Raw genomic sequence first — 16,473 nt, 5'->3', positions numbered from 1 at the left:
GGCACAAGCTTTTCCGGTTTGCGCCTCACTTTTTTTTACAGCAGCGGCCCAAAACGATCTAACACATGGATTTTCTGCTTCCTGATCGTGTGACGTGTGACGTATGCGGATGAAGATCGGCTTTAGAGCTGAGATGTTTGTTCTCACTGTGCGGGGGCTCGTTCCGACGCCCACACAGTAAAAACATGCAAATGACGACTTTAGTCGTCATTGGCAGTGAACGAGTTAAAGGGACATAAATTATGGCAACCTACACACATCTTTTAATTAAAAAAAAAATCAGATTTATTGACATGGGAAAAATGATCTCGATAAGAGTCAGAAATTTCGATAACGATAAATCTTCGATTTACTGCCCAGCCCTAGTTCATGAGATAATTTGGTAGGAAACACGCTGTCGTCACTTCTGTCAGCTGTAGCTGTGACTATAATGTAGCTCATCACCACCATCGTGTGAATGTGTGTGCATGAATGGATGAATGATTCACTGAGCTTTAGAGTCCTGTGGCTCATAAAAGTTTAGTCAAAGACTTAAGATGATTGCGTTTAGTTCATATTAAAGATGTCAGAAGGCTCCAGCCCTCAGCTGTACCCTGTAGCAGGAACACAACAGCTGAAGATGCTCCTAGAGTCACACATGTTCCTAATTACACTGCTTTCTATAGACCTATTGTAGCCTCATCTAAGACGCACACCAGCTTATTTCCATTGCACACTTAAATACATCTTTAGAAGTTTACACACATTCAGACACACAGACACATTGTTGTAGAGTGAATCAGCCCATTGTGAGACACAGATTACAGTAGGAATTAGCATACATAGATGCTGTGTTTGGGCGTGTTATCAGCGTAAACAGATCCTGTTGTTGTCAGTACCAAACGGAGTACCAAGGGCTGGTTTAGCTACTTGACCCCCACTATGACGCTGGGCTCAGAGGAAACGTGGAATAAAGTTACTTCATCGCCCAAAGTCACATCAAGGAACTCATTAACTAACGCACAGACATGTGTGAACACAAGGAAGTGTGTGGTGTGCCTTCAAATGAAAATGTTAACATTTTTGTTAAAGGTGTTATTACCAAGAGCAGCCGATGGTAGGGATTAAACTAACGGCAGAAATATCAGGTTCTGTATTGCTTCTGATTGATTTAGGTTTACGTTACCTCGTAAAGCCTCATCAGACACCTTTTTCTGCTTGCTGGTACCAGAACTGCTCCAACTCTCAAGAATTTAGCATTCTTAACGTTTACACATGCTAATTCTCCCGTGAGGGCTCTGGAGAGGTAAAATGATCTGCAGGATGATGCCTTGTTCTGGTTGAGCTCAGCTTCACTTTATTGCGTCTTGCATCCTCAAACACTCTCGGGGCAAACGGTGAGTCACGACCCACGGCGGGATTACTGTTGGAAGCAGCAAACAAGGACTCTTTGTTTGAGTCTTTCCTGGGGTCTTAGCCTGAATCGCCAACAGTGCAGCAGAGCAACTTGCACAACATTTATCACCTGGCATATGTTTCTTATTTCCTTTTCTCTCCACATCGTGATGGTGATGTGTGCTTACATGACCTGAACACTTATTACTGTGGTGTGTCTGTAACTCTGTATTAGGACAAAGCACATTCCTGGGGAATAATCAGAGGCTTTTTTAAATACAACTTTGTTTCTACGTTTAGTTGACACAGCAGGTGCACTTGTCTGCCAAATCCTAAGAATTTGCATTTTGGCCTAGGCTCAGTCACACATTCTTATCAGTGTAACAGTAAAATTTGTCCTCTGGTTCTTGAAGTTGTCATTTTGAGTTTAAGTCAAAATCTTATAAAATATTAAGAAAATGTAATTAAATTATTCAAAAGAGGATGGAACATGTGTGATGTGAGGACAGGCATTAAGTTCTTATCATTTATATCGTGCTTTACTGATCTAGGAGATAATGAACGGGTAAAAAAGCAGTTTGGCATGTGAGTTTACCTTTGTGCAACAAGGCAGTACTTTTTACTTATTCGTGGATACAGCCGGTTAATTAACTTCACAGGTTTTCCATCTAAATGGTACCTGTTGGTCATGCATACCAACATCAGTTGGGCAGTTTGACCTTTTTTTTTTTAAAATATAAATGAGTCCTTCGTGATCTCTGTGCATGGCGGCAAACCTGCAACCTCCACCTGAAATTGATGGCTAAAAAAACAAACACCTGGAGAAAATTAGCATTTTTTTATCAGACATTTTCCTGCTTATCATTTTTTTTTACATTACTTGTTTTTGCAAAACGAGTTCTTCAAATAGCTTCTCCTATCACATTTCAGGATCTCTCTCAGCACGAGGAGATGTGTGTGGTTTATTTTCATAAGTGACAAATAATCTTGTTAGTGTTGTTGAAAAGTCTGACTTTTGAAATCCCACCAGCATTCACATGTAAGAATTAAATCATAGCTGACTTAAACTTAAATGGCACCATTGATAATGTTGTGCCTGTCAGTCATCGTAGTTACCGCAGATAAACCAGAGCATCTCTTTACTCCCTGTTGGCTTCCTCTAGTTAACTACTGTTGCTCATAGTGTGTGACATGGGATTAGTGTGTTGGCGTGTTTTCTCGCCAACAGGAAGGTCAGAGAGGTTCAAAGGATCAAAGCTGACAAACGGTGTCTCCACTTGGTCATATAAGCCACGTATAAGATAAATATGTTCCATTTGACCATCGCAGGCTACAGAATTTCTGTTTATTATTTTTTAATCTAATTTCACATTTGGTCATTTTACAGAATGTTACACTCACCTGCTGCCTTGCTTACATGTCAGACTAATGTGAAGTGTTTGGTGTGTGTTTCTCGTTCTTTAGTACATCAACGGTGGAAACCTGGAGCAGCTTCTAGACAGCAACAAACACCTGAGCTGGCTCACCAGGGTGAAACTAGCCTGTGATATTGCCAGCGGTGTGGCCTACCTGCACTCCAAAGGCATATTCCACCGGGACCTGAACTCCAAGGTTAGCTACGACTAATTAGGAGGAGAAATTAGTGATAAAGGACAAAAAAAAAACCTGGGCTGTACTGTGCAACCGCAGATGAAGAAAAACATATAATTAATTTAGTCAAATCCAAACAATAAAAAGCCTACATGCAGAAGCCGAGTGCAAAAAAATGACATCTTTGTAGCCAGTGCTGTGCATGATGACTTAAAGAGAGAGTGGTGTTAATTCTGTCTGTGCCTAAGGGGCTTGAAGTCATTCTGGAGGCATTACAGGAGTAGTTTTCATGGTCCTAACCTCATCTCTGGCTGAGCCTGGCCACCCGACGGAGGAAGCTCATTTTGGTCGCCGAAACCCAGGATCTCCTTTTGGTCCTGACCTACGGTCCTGATCCACATCATCGGTTAGTCTTGGATTGCTCCATTTTACCCTCACTCTAGTACAAGAGACTATGATACGGGAACTCCTCGGCTGAAGGCAAAGACTTATTCCCAACATGGAGGGAGCATCCCACTTTTTCTGGAGACAAAATGGAAACGTATGCAGCTCCACTTCAGTCAACGTTAAAGGCATCAAATGCACACATAGCATTAAATGAGTCTACGTCATCTTTTAGAAGTAGGAAGTCTTGCCTTAATTCTTTTGGCCTAATGATACAAACTGATGCCTTTGTATGCAGTTACATATGAAAGAGTGTTTTGATCTCCAACACATCACATCTCACTGATGACCTCATATTCTGCACAGGACCTTGAGAACTCAAGAGTTCCAGAGATAACCATGAAGTCGTTTGTCCCACGAGCTTGGCACAAATCTATAGAAAATCTGCAACAGTACTGATGAAAACCTATGAACAGTGGTGCGGTCAAAGTCCAAACCTTGGTGGGAAGTGATAAAAACTTCACTAATCAGAAGCAACACCATTTAAGTAGAGCAGTTTGACGTTTCTCCACAGTGCTAATAATAACTGCATGAATTAGTTAGAAATTAATTTCTGCAAATTAATTTTTAGGTGAATAAATAGACAAAGTGTTGCACGTCTCATGTAAAATCAAGAATTAAAACAGGATTTATTTTCTATTTCCCTTTTATTGTACAAGGAGAAAATGCTTTTTACCACTTAATGTTTCCTTTGCTCTTTAGTGTCCATTGAAACTTTTATCAGCTTGATTTTTCTTGTTGAAGCTGTAAATGTTAGACGAAATAAAAAAATACCGTAAAAATGTGACTTGAGTAACTAAACCCTCTGGAGAGGTGTTTGTGGATTCCAGTTTCAGGTAAACAGTAGATTATTTACTAATCTGCTGAAGAGGAAGCACCTGAACGTGTAATGCACACTGTACCGATAATGACTCTAAATAGGAAGTACAGGTCCGGCTGATGATGATGATGCTCGGCCGCATTACGGTTTGCCTTTTTTGATCCGCCTGTGCTGCAACTTCCTCAAGTAGCCGTTTATGTTTATGGGTTTGTGTCTTCACAGAACTGCTTGATAAAATGCGATGAGAGCAGCTACACAGCAGTGGTGGGCGACTTTGGCCTGGCTGAGAAGATCCCCACCAACCTGTAAGAGTCTGGATTAGGATCAGTAGAACAGTCACAATGAGAAGTGGGAGCTTTTCTTCTTCCACTCCTGTTGTGGTGTTAGAAATGATGATCCCTTACTGCTTAGATGTTTGTGAGAGCTCTGCCAGTCTGATATATCCAGCAGAAAACCAGATGAAAGAAAGAATATTAAACATGATGTGGCTGAAACTGAAGGACAGGACGGACGTGTAACTGTGGACATGACTGGTTTTAGAACTATAGTGAGGCTTGTTTTGGTGTTTTGTCTTCCCCCTTCTGGCTGAAAATCAACTAGTGTCTCTTGAAAAATCATTAGTCTTCCTTCCTCTTCTTTCATAGATAGGACTGTCTGTATTATAGATTTAGATGAACTACCTTCCTGGGATGTCAGAAATATAGTTTAAATGTCACATTTGAATGTCTATAAATCAGATTTTAAGAATTTAGTGTCCATCTTTGTTCTGTTCATCTCTTCATTTTTCACTTTAGCTCCTACACCAAACTCACTAAAAATGCATTCCTCCTCCTCCTCATACCGGGGTTATTTATTAACACACAGGTCAGGCACTCTACAGTCCACTTTTTTCTTTTGCTTGTGTTTTGAATACCGGAGGATCCCATCAGCCCCTGGTTTTAACTTCAGAGCTGCAGGAGGACTAAAATTTGTATAAAATTACAAAATTACACTATTTTTGTTTCAACTAAACCAATTTTAATCTGGCAGAAACAAAAGATTAACATTACTGGAACTTCATGCAAGCACAAAGTTGAAGTTTGTAACAAAATAAAGAAGTGAATTCATTTAATTCATTGTTAATTGCAGGGCTGAAGGAGAGAAGCTTTCAGTGGTCGGCTCTCCTTTCTGGATGGCCCCTGAGGTGCTGAGAGATGAACCTTACAACGAGAAGGTAACGCCACTCATTTCGATAGGTTTTATTTGGTTTTTATTCCGTTTGAGTTCATCTTTTGAGCTAAATTAGGATATGTCACAATTTCCTTTTCTATCTACAAGAGGATTATTTACTTTGTTCATAAATTCTGAGATATGAACCATCGTGTTAAAACATCACAGATGATGTTTTAGCATTTGAGTGTATTTGTGTGCTCTTATTTCCAGGCTGATGTTTTCTCTTATGGGATAATCCTGTGTGAAATCATTGCAAGGATCCAGGCCGACCCTGACTTCCTTCCTCGCACAGAGGTAACTAACAGCTCATCTCCCTTTCACCTGTTTTCCACCACCTGGCCTCCTAATTCTCCGTCTGCATGTTTGCAGTGTAAACAGACTCATCCTGTTAGCGTCTTATCAGCTACACTTGAAAGTATTCCCACACAGGGAAGGGATGTTTTAATGTTTGTCACTGTGTGACACTCAAAGCTCTCTTAATGTAATTTTGCTTTCCATATATTGTCGTGCAAAAACAGTATTACGCCCTTCCTGTCCTCATTATATAAGGAGAATTTCTCTTTTAGGTTTAACAATTTTTTAAATAGATGCAACCAAGTAAGGCAAACGGCATTCCCGAGAGTTTGTAACAACTTGGTTTCCTCGTTTGAGTTGCAGGGGGTCACCGTGCGGTTGTTTGAAATTTGAAGGAAAAAGCTTTTTAGGGTGCTTTGGGAACTGTTTCTCAAACTAGTTTCAGCACCAAAATTTAAAAATCTGTGGGACTCGTTTGGGAGGCGTTGGTGACCAAATTGCCAGTATATTCCAAACAAACTCCAACAGTTAATTCATGGATATGCATGCATGTTCGTCAGATCCCCCACGTCATTATAGGAACTTTGACACAAAAGCATTGTACACACACTTCAATGCGATTTCAAAGTTTTCTTTCACACTTTAGTGTCTCCAGCTTGTCGATAACAATAACTGTCCAGTGAGATTTTGGCTTTAGGAAGAAATGCGTCTTAGAGACAGGCAGCTATGCTCTTTATTCTAGTTTCCTTTTTTATGCCAAACATGTGTCGTGTCATTTAAGAATCCGCTCCTCTGCAAAAACGACCAGTTGCAAAAACTGAACTGAAATAGAAAGATGAAGGCTGTCGAGATTCAAAAGTAACAGAACTGCAAAAGATCGCTTGAAGAATTACCAGAAAGTCAACTTCTTCTAAAGCAAAATATACAAAAACAGAAACACGGTGCTCTCTCCTACACAATTCAAAACTAAACTCTGTCCTCTGTTGTATTTGCTGCATTTGCTCAACATGTTAACTGCTATTTGCCAACATGAAGTTATGCACAGCTTGAATCGTTCAACGTTAAAACGGAACCAGCACAAAATCATCAACCAAATTAGCCGATTGGAGGGATGATCCTTTGGATCCTAGTGCAGATTGCACCTTTAAGTCGGGTTTAGACCTAAATCCAAGCTAGAAATAAGTTGCGGGTTATTAGTCTTTGATATCCTGCAGGCGTATTGGAACAATGTCAGAGGGATTAGTTTGGCACGAAACTGGCTCTGGCAGGAGAGTTGCACTATGTCAAACATCTGATGAAGCCTGTCTAGTTTAATCGCTTCTTTATGATCCGTTTCCTGTTTGTCGTTTGTGTGTCGTGTATCGAACCTCCTGCTCCTCTCCCTCGTCCTGTGGTGCAGAACTTCGGCCTGGACTATCACACGTTCCAGCACATGGTTGGAGACTGTCCGCCTGACTTCCTCCAGCTGGCCTTCAACTGCTGCAACGTGAGTCCACCACCCTGCCGTCCAAACAGCCTCTCTGTCTGTGTCGAATCAGAAATTAGGATTTGTCCAGCAGCTGCTGTTGGCCTGTGGGAAAACTGTTGAGTGCAAAAGCAGACAAGGAGGTTTAAATATTGTATGAAGCATTTTTTTTATTCAGTGATTTGTTCAGAATTTTCTGGATTTGCTTTTTAATTTCTTAGGCGACTCCTGTTAAGAAAAAAAGGGGCAATCTGATTATCTGACTAATCTGATTTAGCTTTTGGGGTTTCTGTTCTCTCAGTCTGGACCACCTATTGTCAGATTCAAGTAAAAGATCCAAGAATAAATAAAGTTATGAATAAAATATGTCATTTTTATCTGCTTTAGATTTTTTCTTACATCCGTTCTTCACTTTAATAAAACTGGTTTCCTCTTCCTCTGTGTTTGCTCGGAGTTTAATTACACCCACAGAGGATCGGTGCACTAAAGATATCGAAGCTCCCTGCTGATTGATCCTTTAAAGTCTCTTTTATCTCTTCTGATCCTCGTCTTTTGTCCTGCTTTCATCATCCCTATTCTCCTTCCTCTTTCTTCTTAATTATCTGAAACATTAGTGTATGGAGAACCGTCTTCTCTTTGAATCGGATCCTGGATCAGATGACCCTAAAATTAAAGTTCCAAACATAAAAATCACGTTTCTCTGGGCACAATGGTCTCTTGATGTCTGGATCTGGTTTTCACCTCGATTTTAACGGTTGCGAACTGCGTTTATTTAGTGCTTTTACAGTTTTGTTTACCACCCAGTGGTCATTCTACACTACAAGCCGCTTCACACGCATTCACAGCCCCATTAGCAGACCAGGGGACACGTGGGTTTGGTGTTTTGTCCAGAAACACTTCAACGTGTGATGGAAGAAGCTGAAACTGACAACCTTCCTGGTGTCTTATTTTCTATGCAGCCTGTGTTTTGTGCTGTACTCTCTGTAGTACTTTGTGTTTAATGAAGTCTCATTTTTTTCTTCTCCCATTTTCTGTAATAGTTTTTCCATAAACCTTGTTTTTAAAAGCCCTTTTTACTCTAAACGTATACAGAAAAATACCGATAAGTTTGTTTAATATGAAAACTAAACCAGAATAATTTGATTCAAAAATGAGTAAAATAATATTTTTAAGCCCTTTAATTACTAAATACATTAAAATATTAGCGAGGTCAGTTTTTCATATATCTAAAATTGTATTCTCTTCAGATGGATCCTAAACTCCGTCCATCATTCCCAGACATCGTCCGGCAGCTGGATGAGATTTTCGCTCGCCTTAAAGTTGTAGAGATGGAACACGAGTGCAGCGATGACAACGAGAAGAAAGCAATAACTAAAGGTAGTCGCACTCACAACCTTCTGTAATGTTAATATATTTAGGTACCAGACAAACCACCTCTGCACTCGCTGCTGTTGCGCTTCATGGCTAACACTTCTGCTGTGCGACTCCTGAGGTCCGAGTTCTAGATTCAGTCTGGTGTTTGGCTGCCTTTATGTCTGACCTGCTCCGAGTCGGCCGGCGGTCAGTAACATTTTTGTTCAGGCGAGCCAAACGGCTCCTTTTACACCCGACTCATGATGCCATCAGGCGTAAACATGGTTCCAGACAGGTGGCAAACTTCTTCCGTGTGATGTCTGGTCGTAAATCTCCATGACTTTGATGTACTGAATAAGAAAAGTTGACAGAATATTTATTTGTTGTGTGGAACATATGTTCTGGATTATTAGCTGTTGATTGTTCCACCAGGGACTTCATCTCCCTCGTTCCCTCTGTCCTTTTCCTCTCTTTGCTGATAAAATCACCGTTTCCTGAGCCCCAAACTCCTCATAGCAGGAAAAATTCATGTTTCATAACTGAAACTTGTCAATTATTTTTTCAAAGGCATTTTCTGTTCTCGGTCATGATGTGGTCGGTTATTTCCTGTAATAAATGGATGCAGAAAGCCAGTAATTACATGAGAGGATAAGATGCTAGCCTCACCCTTCCTGGACAACATGCATGTTTCAATTGATTTTTTGTTTCTGTTAATGGGCAAATCAAAGATCTGGAGTCTTTTCCTGCTGCCATGAATTCCAAAAATCTCATAATAAATATTAGAAAACAGTTTAAAGTCGAAGTTTAAGTGAGTATTGCTGCATTTTATTACAGAAATTAGCCTGCACTGCCACCTAGTGGTTGTATGGATATTACTTAGCATTGTAACTGTTTAGTGATATATCATGCTTGGATATTTTAATTACAATTTGTGTGTAAAACAGTCACAGCAATTCCAGTTTCTCTGTTTAAGGTGAGAAGATCCAGGGCTTTAAGCGACTGAACCCTCTTGGATGTCAAAATGATAAAATCCCTCCGAAATCCCCTCGCCCCAGACGAAACATCTGGCTCAGCCGCAGCCAATCAGACATCTTCTCCTGCAAACCAGGAAGAAAAATCAATGTCCAGGACCCTTACTACAACCCCCCCACCTCTTGGACAACCCCTAAAACTCGCAAGATTAACCCTTTCATTGCTCGAGAGGATCTGTGCGGGGGAAAGATCAAGTTCTACGATGTTCCCAGCAAGTCGGTCTTCTCTCTGGTGTTTGACCTGCACTCACCTCCAGGGAGCGCGTTCAGTCACTATCCGTCTCTTAATCGACCTGGAGGATCTCAGCAGGAGGCATCCTTTTACTGGCAGCAGCTGCCAGGGAGACAGTGTCATTCCTTACCGGTGTCACCACAGCTACCCCGCGCTGAGATGTGCTACCTTGCCGCCGCTGTCAGCTCCAGTAACAACAGTTCCGTCACCTGCACGTCCAATCAGCTCTCCGTCACACTTCCAGGTAATTGCACTGAAATTTTCACAAGCAGATTTTTATGCAGGAAGTGGATGAGTCAGTCTCTCTCCTCAGCTAACGGCTCATAAAGTTTTACAAAACAAAAAAAGCAATCCCAAAGTATTGATAGTAACAGGAAAATTACTACACTTCATTCCAGGCCCTTTTTTCCTGTTTGGATGAAAAACACTGATGGAAACAAAATCTTTGTGATAGGACTCATTTTTAGCTAGGTCGCTATGACTTGCTAATGGTGAAGAGCTGTAGCTGATAACGCAGTAATGAAGCATGTGTTCCGAAAGTGTTTGTTTTAACTGTCTGATAACAGTATATTAAAGGTGTGGGAAACTAGGCATTAATGCCTTACAAGCTGTACTTCAGGTAAAAAACAAACAAACCCAGAAACGCATGGATCAGCACCGACAAGTCTGCCACATCAGAGGAGAGCTCAGCATGGCAGGATATGGTCTTATTTCCTGATGCTTGGACTAGGGGCTGCATGACTTTTTTTTTTTTTTTAAAGTCGACTGTCAAGTAATGAAAATCGAGTCAACTTTGACTAGTCGTTGATGACGTCATACACCTGAAGCGGGGGTGGGGGTGGTGGGGGGGGGTGGGGGTTGGTTCGCTGGAGTTTTTGACGATTAAAATTGCACCCACATTTTCAAAGTCAAACATATTTCTTTTAACATCGGTAGTTTCTGCTTCAGCCCTCTCTCCCCTCCCCCTGCGCAGCGGCCGCAAACTCACTGATGCGCCTGCAGCCTCTCGGAGTTCCTGCTGCTCTAAACATTAAAATAATTATTTCATTTTCTGTTCCTCACTTCTGATTACCTTCAATGGTGTCTGTTTGTTGCAACCAGCAGGTACAAAAACTAACTTGTTTTTATTTGACTATTTTTCTGTCCTGTCTCTGTTTATTATCTTCCTGCATCTCCTCTCAATCCTAAAGAAAACTGCCACCTGGCTTCATATATATTCACCTCATGAGTTACCTTTGAACTGCAGTTCCAAAAGATCTACCGACCGCAAAAACAGCGGAATGCGCGCTGCGCGCCGGCCGCACCAGTGGAGTGAAATCACCGGAGGACGAAACAGGTGATGCACTCCGCTCCACAGCAGCGAAACGCATTAGGCACAAATAAAAGACAAAAAACAGAAAAGGAAATGAGCAGACATGAACGATCACGTGTTAAATTAGTTTTTGAGGTGGTGACACCTGATTTGATAATGTTACTGTGGCCGTGCTCAGGACGCAGATGTCTGGAGCGCGTCAACGATCAGAGCTTTGCATGCGCAAGCTGGTTAAGGTTAGGATGGGGGTGAGGGGAAGGTTAAATTGCAAGAGGGTGAAGGTCACAATTTGGTTAAATGTCCGTTTTACGGCGGGTGTCAGTGCCGACGCTCTGGCACAGCGCGTTGCCTCCCGACGTGCAGGAGCTCGTCACCTGCTGTCTTTTCCGAGGACTGCATCTTTCCGGTCATTATCACGTGACAGCGACTAGTCGATGACAGGCATAAAAAGTCACTACAGAGCAGTGAGGTTGACTAGTCGACTAGTTCATACAACCCCTAGCTTGGACACCTTGCCTTAGAGAGGATAACAGCAACGTGACTCTACCACCGACTTGCAACGTTCATGTTTTATCTCCACAAATAGCACAAACTCGAAGGAGCTTCTGTCGTGTGGTTGTGTGGCTAATGTTAACAGTTAGCTTCTACTAGCTGAGACATCCTCTGCTGATTCTGGATGCTAAAACGATAGGCTTCACCAGCACGAGTCCGTGTGGGTGAGTCAATGTGACCGCTTGTTCTGCTGTCTTCGTCTATTTTCTATCAGAAGCTAAAGCAGGAGATCGGTGTAGGAGACTATTTCCATGTTCAGCCTGCATGAAAACCTCAGAGTGACCGATTTTATTCAGAAATAATCATTAAAAAAATGGGTTTCAGTGTTCCGCACCATGTGATACTTGTTCTTATTGAAATAAGATTCCTCACTCTGAGTTGCACATGCATGCTGAACTAAAGATTTTTCTCAAGGAGAAAGCAGAGTGCATCTCAGCTAGAAGAAGCAAACCATTAGCATTAGCAACTCCACAACATGGTGGTGCATGTACAGGCTTGTTATTTTTGGAGATAAAACATCAATGTCACATTTATTACCCAAGAAAGAAGAGCGAGTTGCATTGCTGTCAGCTAATCGGAAGTGAGATGTCTGCATATCATGAATATTTATAAGTAAGACTAGTAATTGTGCCGTTTTCCTCCCCTCACTCCTCATACGAACCTCTGCCCCCTGGAACAGGAGCCCCAGAGCTCTTTTCCTTTAGAAAATAGCTCTCGAAGCATTCACTCATCCTAGAGACCACAGCAGATTTATTGATTGTGACCTTTCATGTCAGGCCTTTTTGCGGTATTAATACCAGTTTTAGTGTTGTGATGGTTACCGAAAGAGAAGTTGGGTGATCCTGAACAAGCTGAACATTTTCCTGATCAGAGGAACTGTTTGTTCTAATTTCCACCAGCCTGCCTGAGGTGAATTATTTAAATGTTTGTTTGAAAACCATTTGTTTATTTTACATGATTTGTTTTTTATATAAGGATAATGTTAGACAGAATCTAATGTGTGAAAATGTTCTCTTTTTTTTTTCTTTTTCCAAAAGTGTTTATTTTATAACATAGTTTGTCAACTCTTTAGACTGCTGCAGTCTTCTGAAGGTAATTCTTAAAGGTGTGAAGAACTGAAAAAAACATTTTTTGTTACTATTTCTTATTCTAATTGGTCACTTTGAGTTTTTCATGCAGGCAGAACATGAAAATAATCTCCTACACCTATCTCCTGCATTAGCTTCTGATAGAAAATAGATGGGAAAACGCATGAAATAGAAAAGCCTGACAGATCTACGTCACACTGTCACACCTTGACTCATGACGGGGAAGGCTGTTGTTGGTTTAGCATCCAGGAAACAGCAGAGAATGTCTCTGCTAGTGGAAGCTAATTGTTAGCATTAGCAACTTCACCACATAGCAGAACGCCTTCAAACTTGTGTTATTTGTTGAGATCAAACATCCATGTGTCAAGTCAGTGGTAGTTGAGTTGCTGTTATCCAATCGGAATTGTCCAAATATCTGGAAATAAGACTCCAAACCTGCCGTCTGAAGCTCAGCTGTGATCTGGCTCGCTTCTAGTTCATGGAAACCGTGTACCAGTGTTCTTTTAGTGCCCGAGCACGACTTACAAGGCATCCATTCCTACTAGAGACCACTGCAAATGTATTAGTTAAACAAATGTTCCACACTTTTGAAAAACTCTGTCTTGGGACAGCAGTGGCTCAGGGGGTAGAGTGGATCTCTTCTCTCGTCTTCTTCCACCTATCCGGGTCCGGGTTGCGGGGGGCAGCATCCCAACTAGGGAGTTTCAGACTGTCCTGTCCCCGGCCACCTCCACCAGCTCCTCCGGTAGGACCCCAAGGCGTTCCTGGGCCAGTTTGGGGATGTACTTTCAATCCAACATGTTCTGGGTTGACCAGGGGGCCTCCTTCCAGCAGGACACGCCTGAAACACCTCCCTGGGGAGGCGTCCAGGAGGTATAGGGAGCCTAAGTCAAACCCATCTACTTCCAGACCAAGGGTCCCAGGAAGAACGAAAAAATGGTCTATTTTCTAATTCCGCTTGTTATGTTCCATGGATTTCACATATGATGTCCATGAATTTTAAAGAAGCTTTTTGATACTAAGAACACGCTTATTTTTGACCGAGAGGGGGGAACGCTATTTTAGGTTTTGTGTAAAAAAATAAGTCCAGGACTACAAATGCACTTTACAAAAGTGACGTCATCGAACCAGACACAGAGAAAAACAGAGGAAGATGGCTGTAAGTTCAGCAAACTTCAAGTCCTGCCTTCAGGAGGAAAGAACCACCATAAATCTAGCCGTGTGGTAAGTAGCAGCTACGCTAGAGGAGAGGAGATTCTGTGGTGACGTCATGTATGCGACATGCCGATGTAGTCATGCTAATTACAAACTTTTACAAGCTGATAAATCTCAACGTACGTGACTGGCGTGGTCGAAACACCCATCATTATTTTTCATTTAAATTGCAGCACAACATATGTGTGATCCAGGGCGTAAGGCACAGCAGATTAGAAAATGGCTCTTTTAGCCCCGTTGACTTGCATTCGTTTTTTCGTTCTTCGGGGGACCAATGAGCCGACCGGAAAGGAAGGAGACTCAGGCTCCCTATCCTAACAAGATGCCCAAACCACCTCAACTGACCCCTCTTGATATAGAGCAGCAGCGGCTCGGCTCTGAGTTTCTCCCGAATGTCCGAGGTCCTCACCCTATCCCCAAGGCTGAACCCAGCCACGCCACGGAGAAAGCTAATTTTGGCCGCTTGTATTCGTGATCTTGTTCTTTTGGTCACAACCCAAAGCTCGTGACCTTAGGCGAGGACTGGGCGGTAGATCGACCGATAACTCGAGAGCCTTGCTTTCCGGCTCAGCTCCTTCTTCACCACAACAGACTGGTTCAGCATCCGCATCAGACGCGGCCCCAATCCGCCTGTCGATCACTCTCTCCTTCCCTCACTCATGAACAAGGTTGAGCAGGTTGTCTAGTAATCGGAAGGTTGCAGGTTCAATCCCGGCTCTGACCAGAGAATGCTGCTGTTGTGTCCTTGGGCAAGACACTTAACCCACCTTGCCTGCTGGTGGTGATGGTCAGAGGAACCGGTGGCACCAGTGCTCGGCAGCCTCGCCTCTGTCGGTGCACCCCAGAGCAGCTGTAGCTATGCCGTAGCTCATTCCCACCAGCGTGTGAATGTGTGAATGCCTGATTGTGTTGTGAAGCGCCTTGGGGGATTGTAGAACCCTAAGAAGGCCCTATACAAATTCAGGCAGTGGCGGGCGGTGCGTTCCACCCCTGGGCCTTCAGTGATTTCCTATTCAGTCCAATCTAATTTAATACACCTTAAAATACCATCAATAGGACATCACAGCTGGAGAAACCACACACACACACACACACACACACACACACACACACACACACCCCCACCCCCACCCACCCACCAGTGGCTGGTCAAGACACATAATTTCCAGAGTCTTTAAAATCAAACTCGCATTCCCAGTTGAGAGCAGGAAGCTGACCACGGATACTGTCAAATCTCAGAAATGAAAGATGGGTTTAAGAGATGAGACAATAAAATAAATAAGTAAAGCAAACACATTATTTGCATTTGTTTTGGAGAAAATTGTACCGCGAAACAATTGAACATGTTGGCGCAGCTGCACACACCACGTCATTCACAATATAAATTGCATAGAAACAGAACACAGAATAATTTCATTTTGCCATTTTATTTCGTTACCATTTATTGATTATTAACAAAATAAAATGACAAAACATTAAAAAAATACTAATAAAATGTTTCTACTCACCAACGTAAATGTCCAGCATGGATCTCCTCCTCTCCTGCTCATTAGAAAATAAAATCCATCCTTCTTTCTTTCCTCAGGAAAACCTCAGTGGCTCTGTACAGTTTATCTGTGCGCTTCAGGTCCATGAGTGGATCCTTTTCTACGGACATGGAGGCTGAAAGCCGTGTCTGCCCGGTCGTGTTTCTGGCGTACGTTTTAACGTGCTTTAATGCTACCAAATCCATCTGATGCGAGCAACAGGCGTTCCCAGCAGAATAACCTGCAGCGGTTCTCTGAAGCTGTTAGCCATGGGTACCGTTCATAGTTGCTTGCCTGAAAATGACGAACAAATCCTTTCCCCTGCTGGGACAAGCCAGCTAGCATTGGAGTCAGACGACCTGTTCTCACAAGATCCATTTTTTCTTGAAAGGTCCGTCTTGAAAATGGTGTGGCAAGTAAATCTGCAACCAAGTCGGTCTCTTCTCCTCTTTCAGCCATCATGTGTTCAAAAATACACCGATAGCTGCCTATAGATACAAATCTCTGTGTTTAGTTTTGATATTTTGCTTCATGCCGCTAGAAAAGTTCTTACTACTGCTCATCCAATCACAGGATGCGTTCATGTCAACTTTTGCGTGAGGCCAGCTAGCTGGCCCGGGCCACGCTGACTCGTGAGCTGATTGGCTATCGCAACTAGATCGTCTCTGTTCACTTACAGCGGACAGTGGGCTTCTCGATTGATTCTGAAGGCCTAGAGCAGACTTAATCTGCCTGAAAACACAAGCTAGCTTAAATCTGATTGGATAAGACCCAGCCTTGGTATTTTAACACTGGAAGCAGCACAGCCAAGTGGGTATAATAGGATATAAAGAAAATAGACCAGTAAACATTTTTTTTAGTTAAAAATAATTACCAAAGGAAAAAAAATACATTTATGCTTTTGAGTATGTTTAGGCCAGCAGAGAAGGCTTTGCTGGCCCTGACTGCCCACCACTGAATTCAGG

The 16,473-nt window shown here is 42.4% G+C and overlaps 1 protein-coding gene across 6 annotated transcripts in view; it reads left to right on the top strand.

Moving 5' to 3' along the window:
• tesk2 (testis associated actin remodelling kinase 2) overlaps window positions 1–16,473 on the top strand; it is a 41,554-nt gene that overhangs the window by 19,340 nt on the left and 5,741 nt on the right. For all 6 annotated transcript variants that reach the window (XM_054742976.2, XM_015956104.3, XM_015956103.3 and 3 more), the window contains 7 exons: window positions 2,839–2,985; window positions 4,451–4,533; window positions 5,357–5,441; window positions 5,651–5,734; window positions 7,134–7,220; window positions 8,447–8,576; window positions 9,526–10,059. In XM_054742976.2, coding sequence (XP_054598951.1) covers window positions 2,839–2,985; window positions 4,451–4,533; window positions 5,357–5,441; window positions 5,651–5,734; window positions 7,134–7,220; window positions 8,447–8,576; window positions 9,526–10,059 — 1,150 coding nt within the window. The remainder of the gene's footprint in view (window positions 1–2,838; window positions 2,986–4,450; window positions 4,534–5,356; window positions 5,442–5,650; window positions 5,735–7,133; window positions 7,221–8,446; window positions 8,577–9,525; window positions 10,060–16,473) is intronic.

The sequence above is a fragment of the Nothobranchius furzeri genome, chromosome 11 (genome assembly GCF_043380555.1).
Source record: "Nothobranchius furzeri strain GRZ-AD chromosome 11, NfurGRZ-RIMD1, whole genome shotgun sequence".
NCBI lineage: Eukaryota > Metazoa > Chordata > Actinopteri > Cyprinodontiformes > Nothobranchiidae > Nothobranchius > Nothobranchius furzeri.
This window is presented reverse-complemented; position numbering and strand designations above follow the sequence as displayed.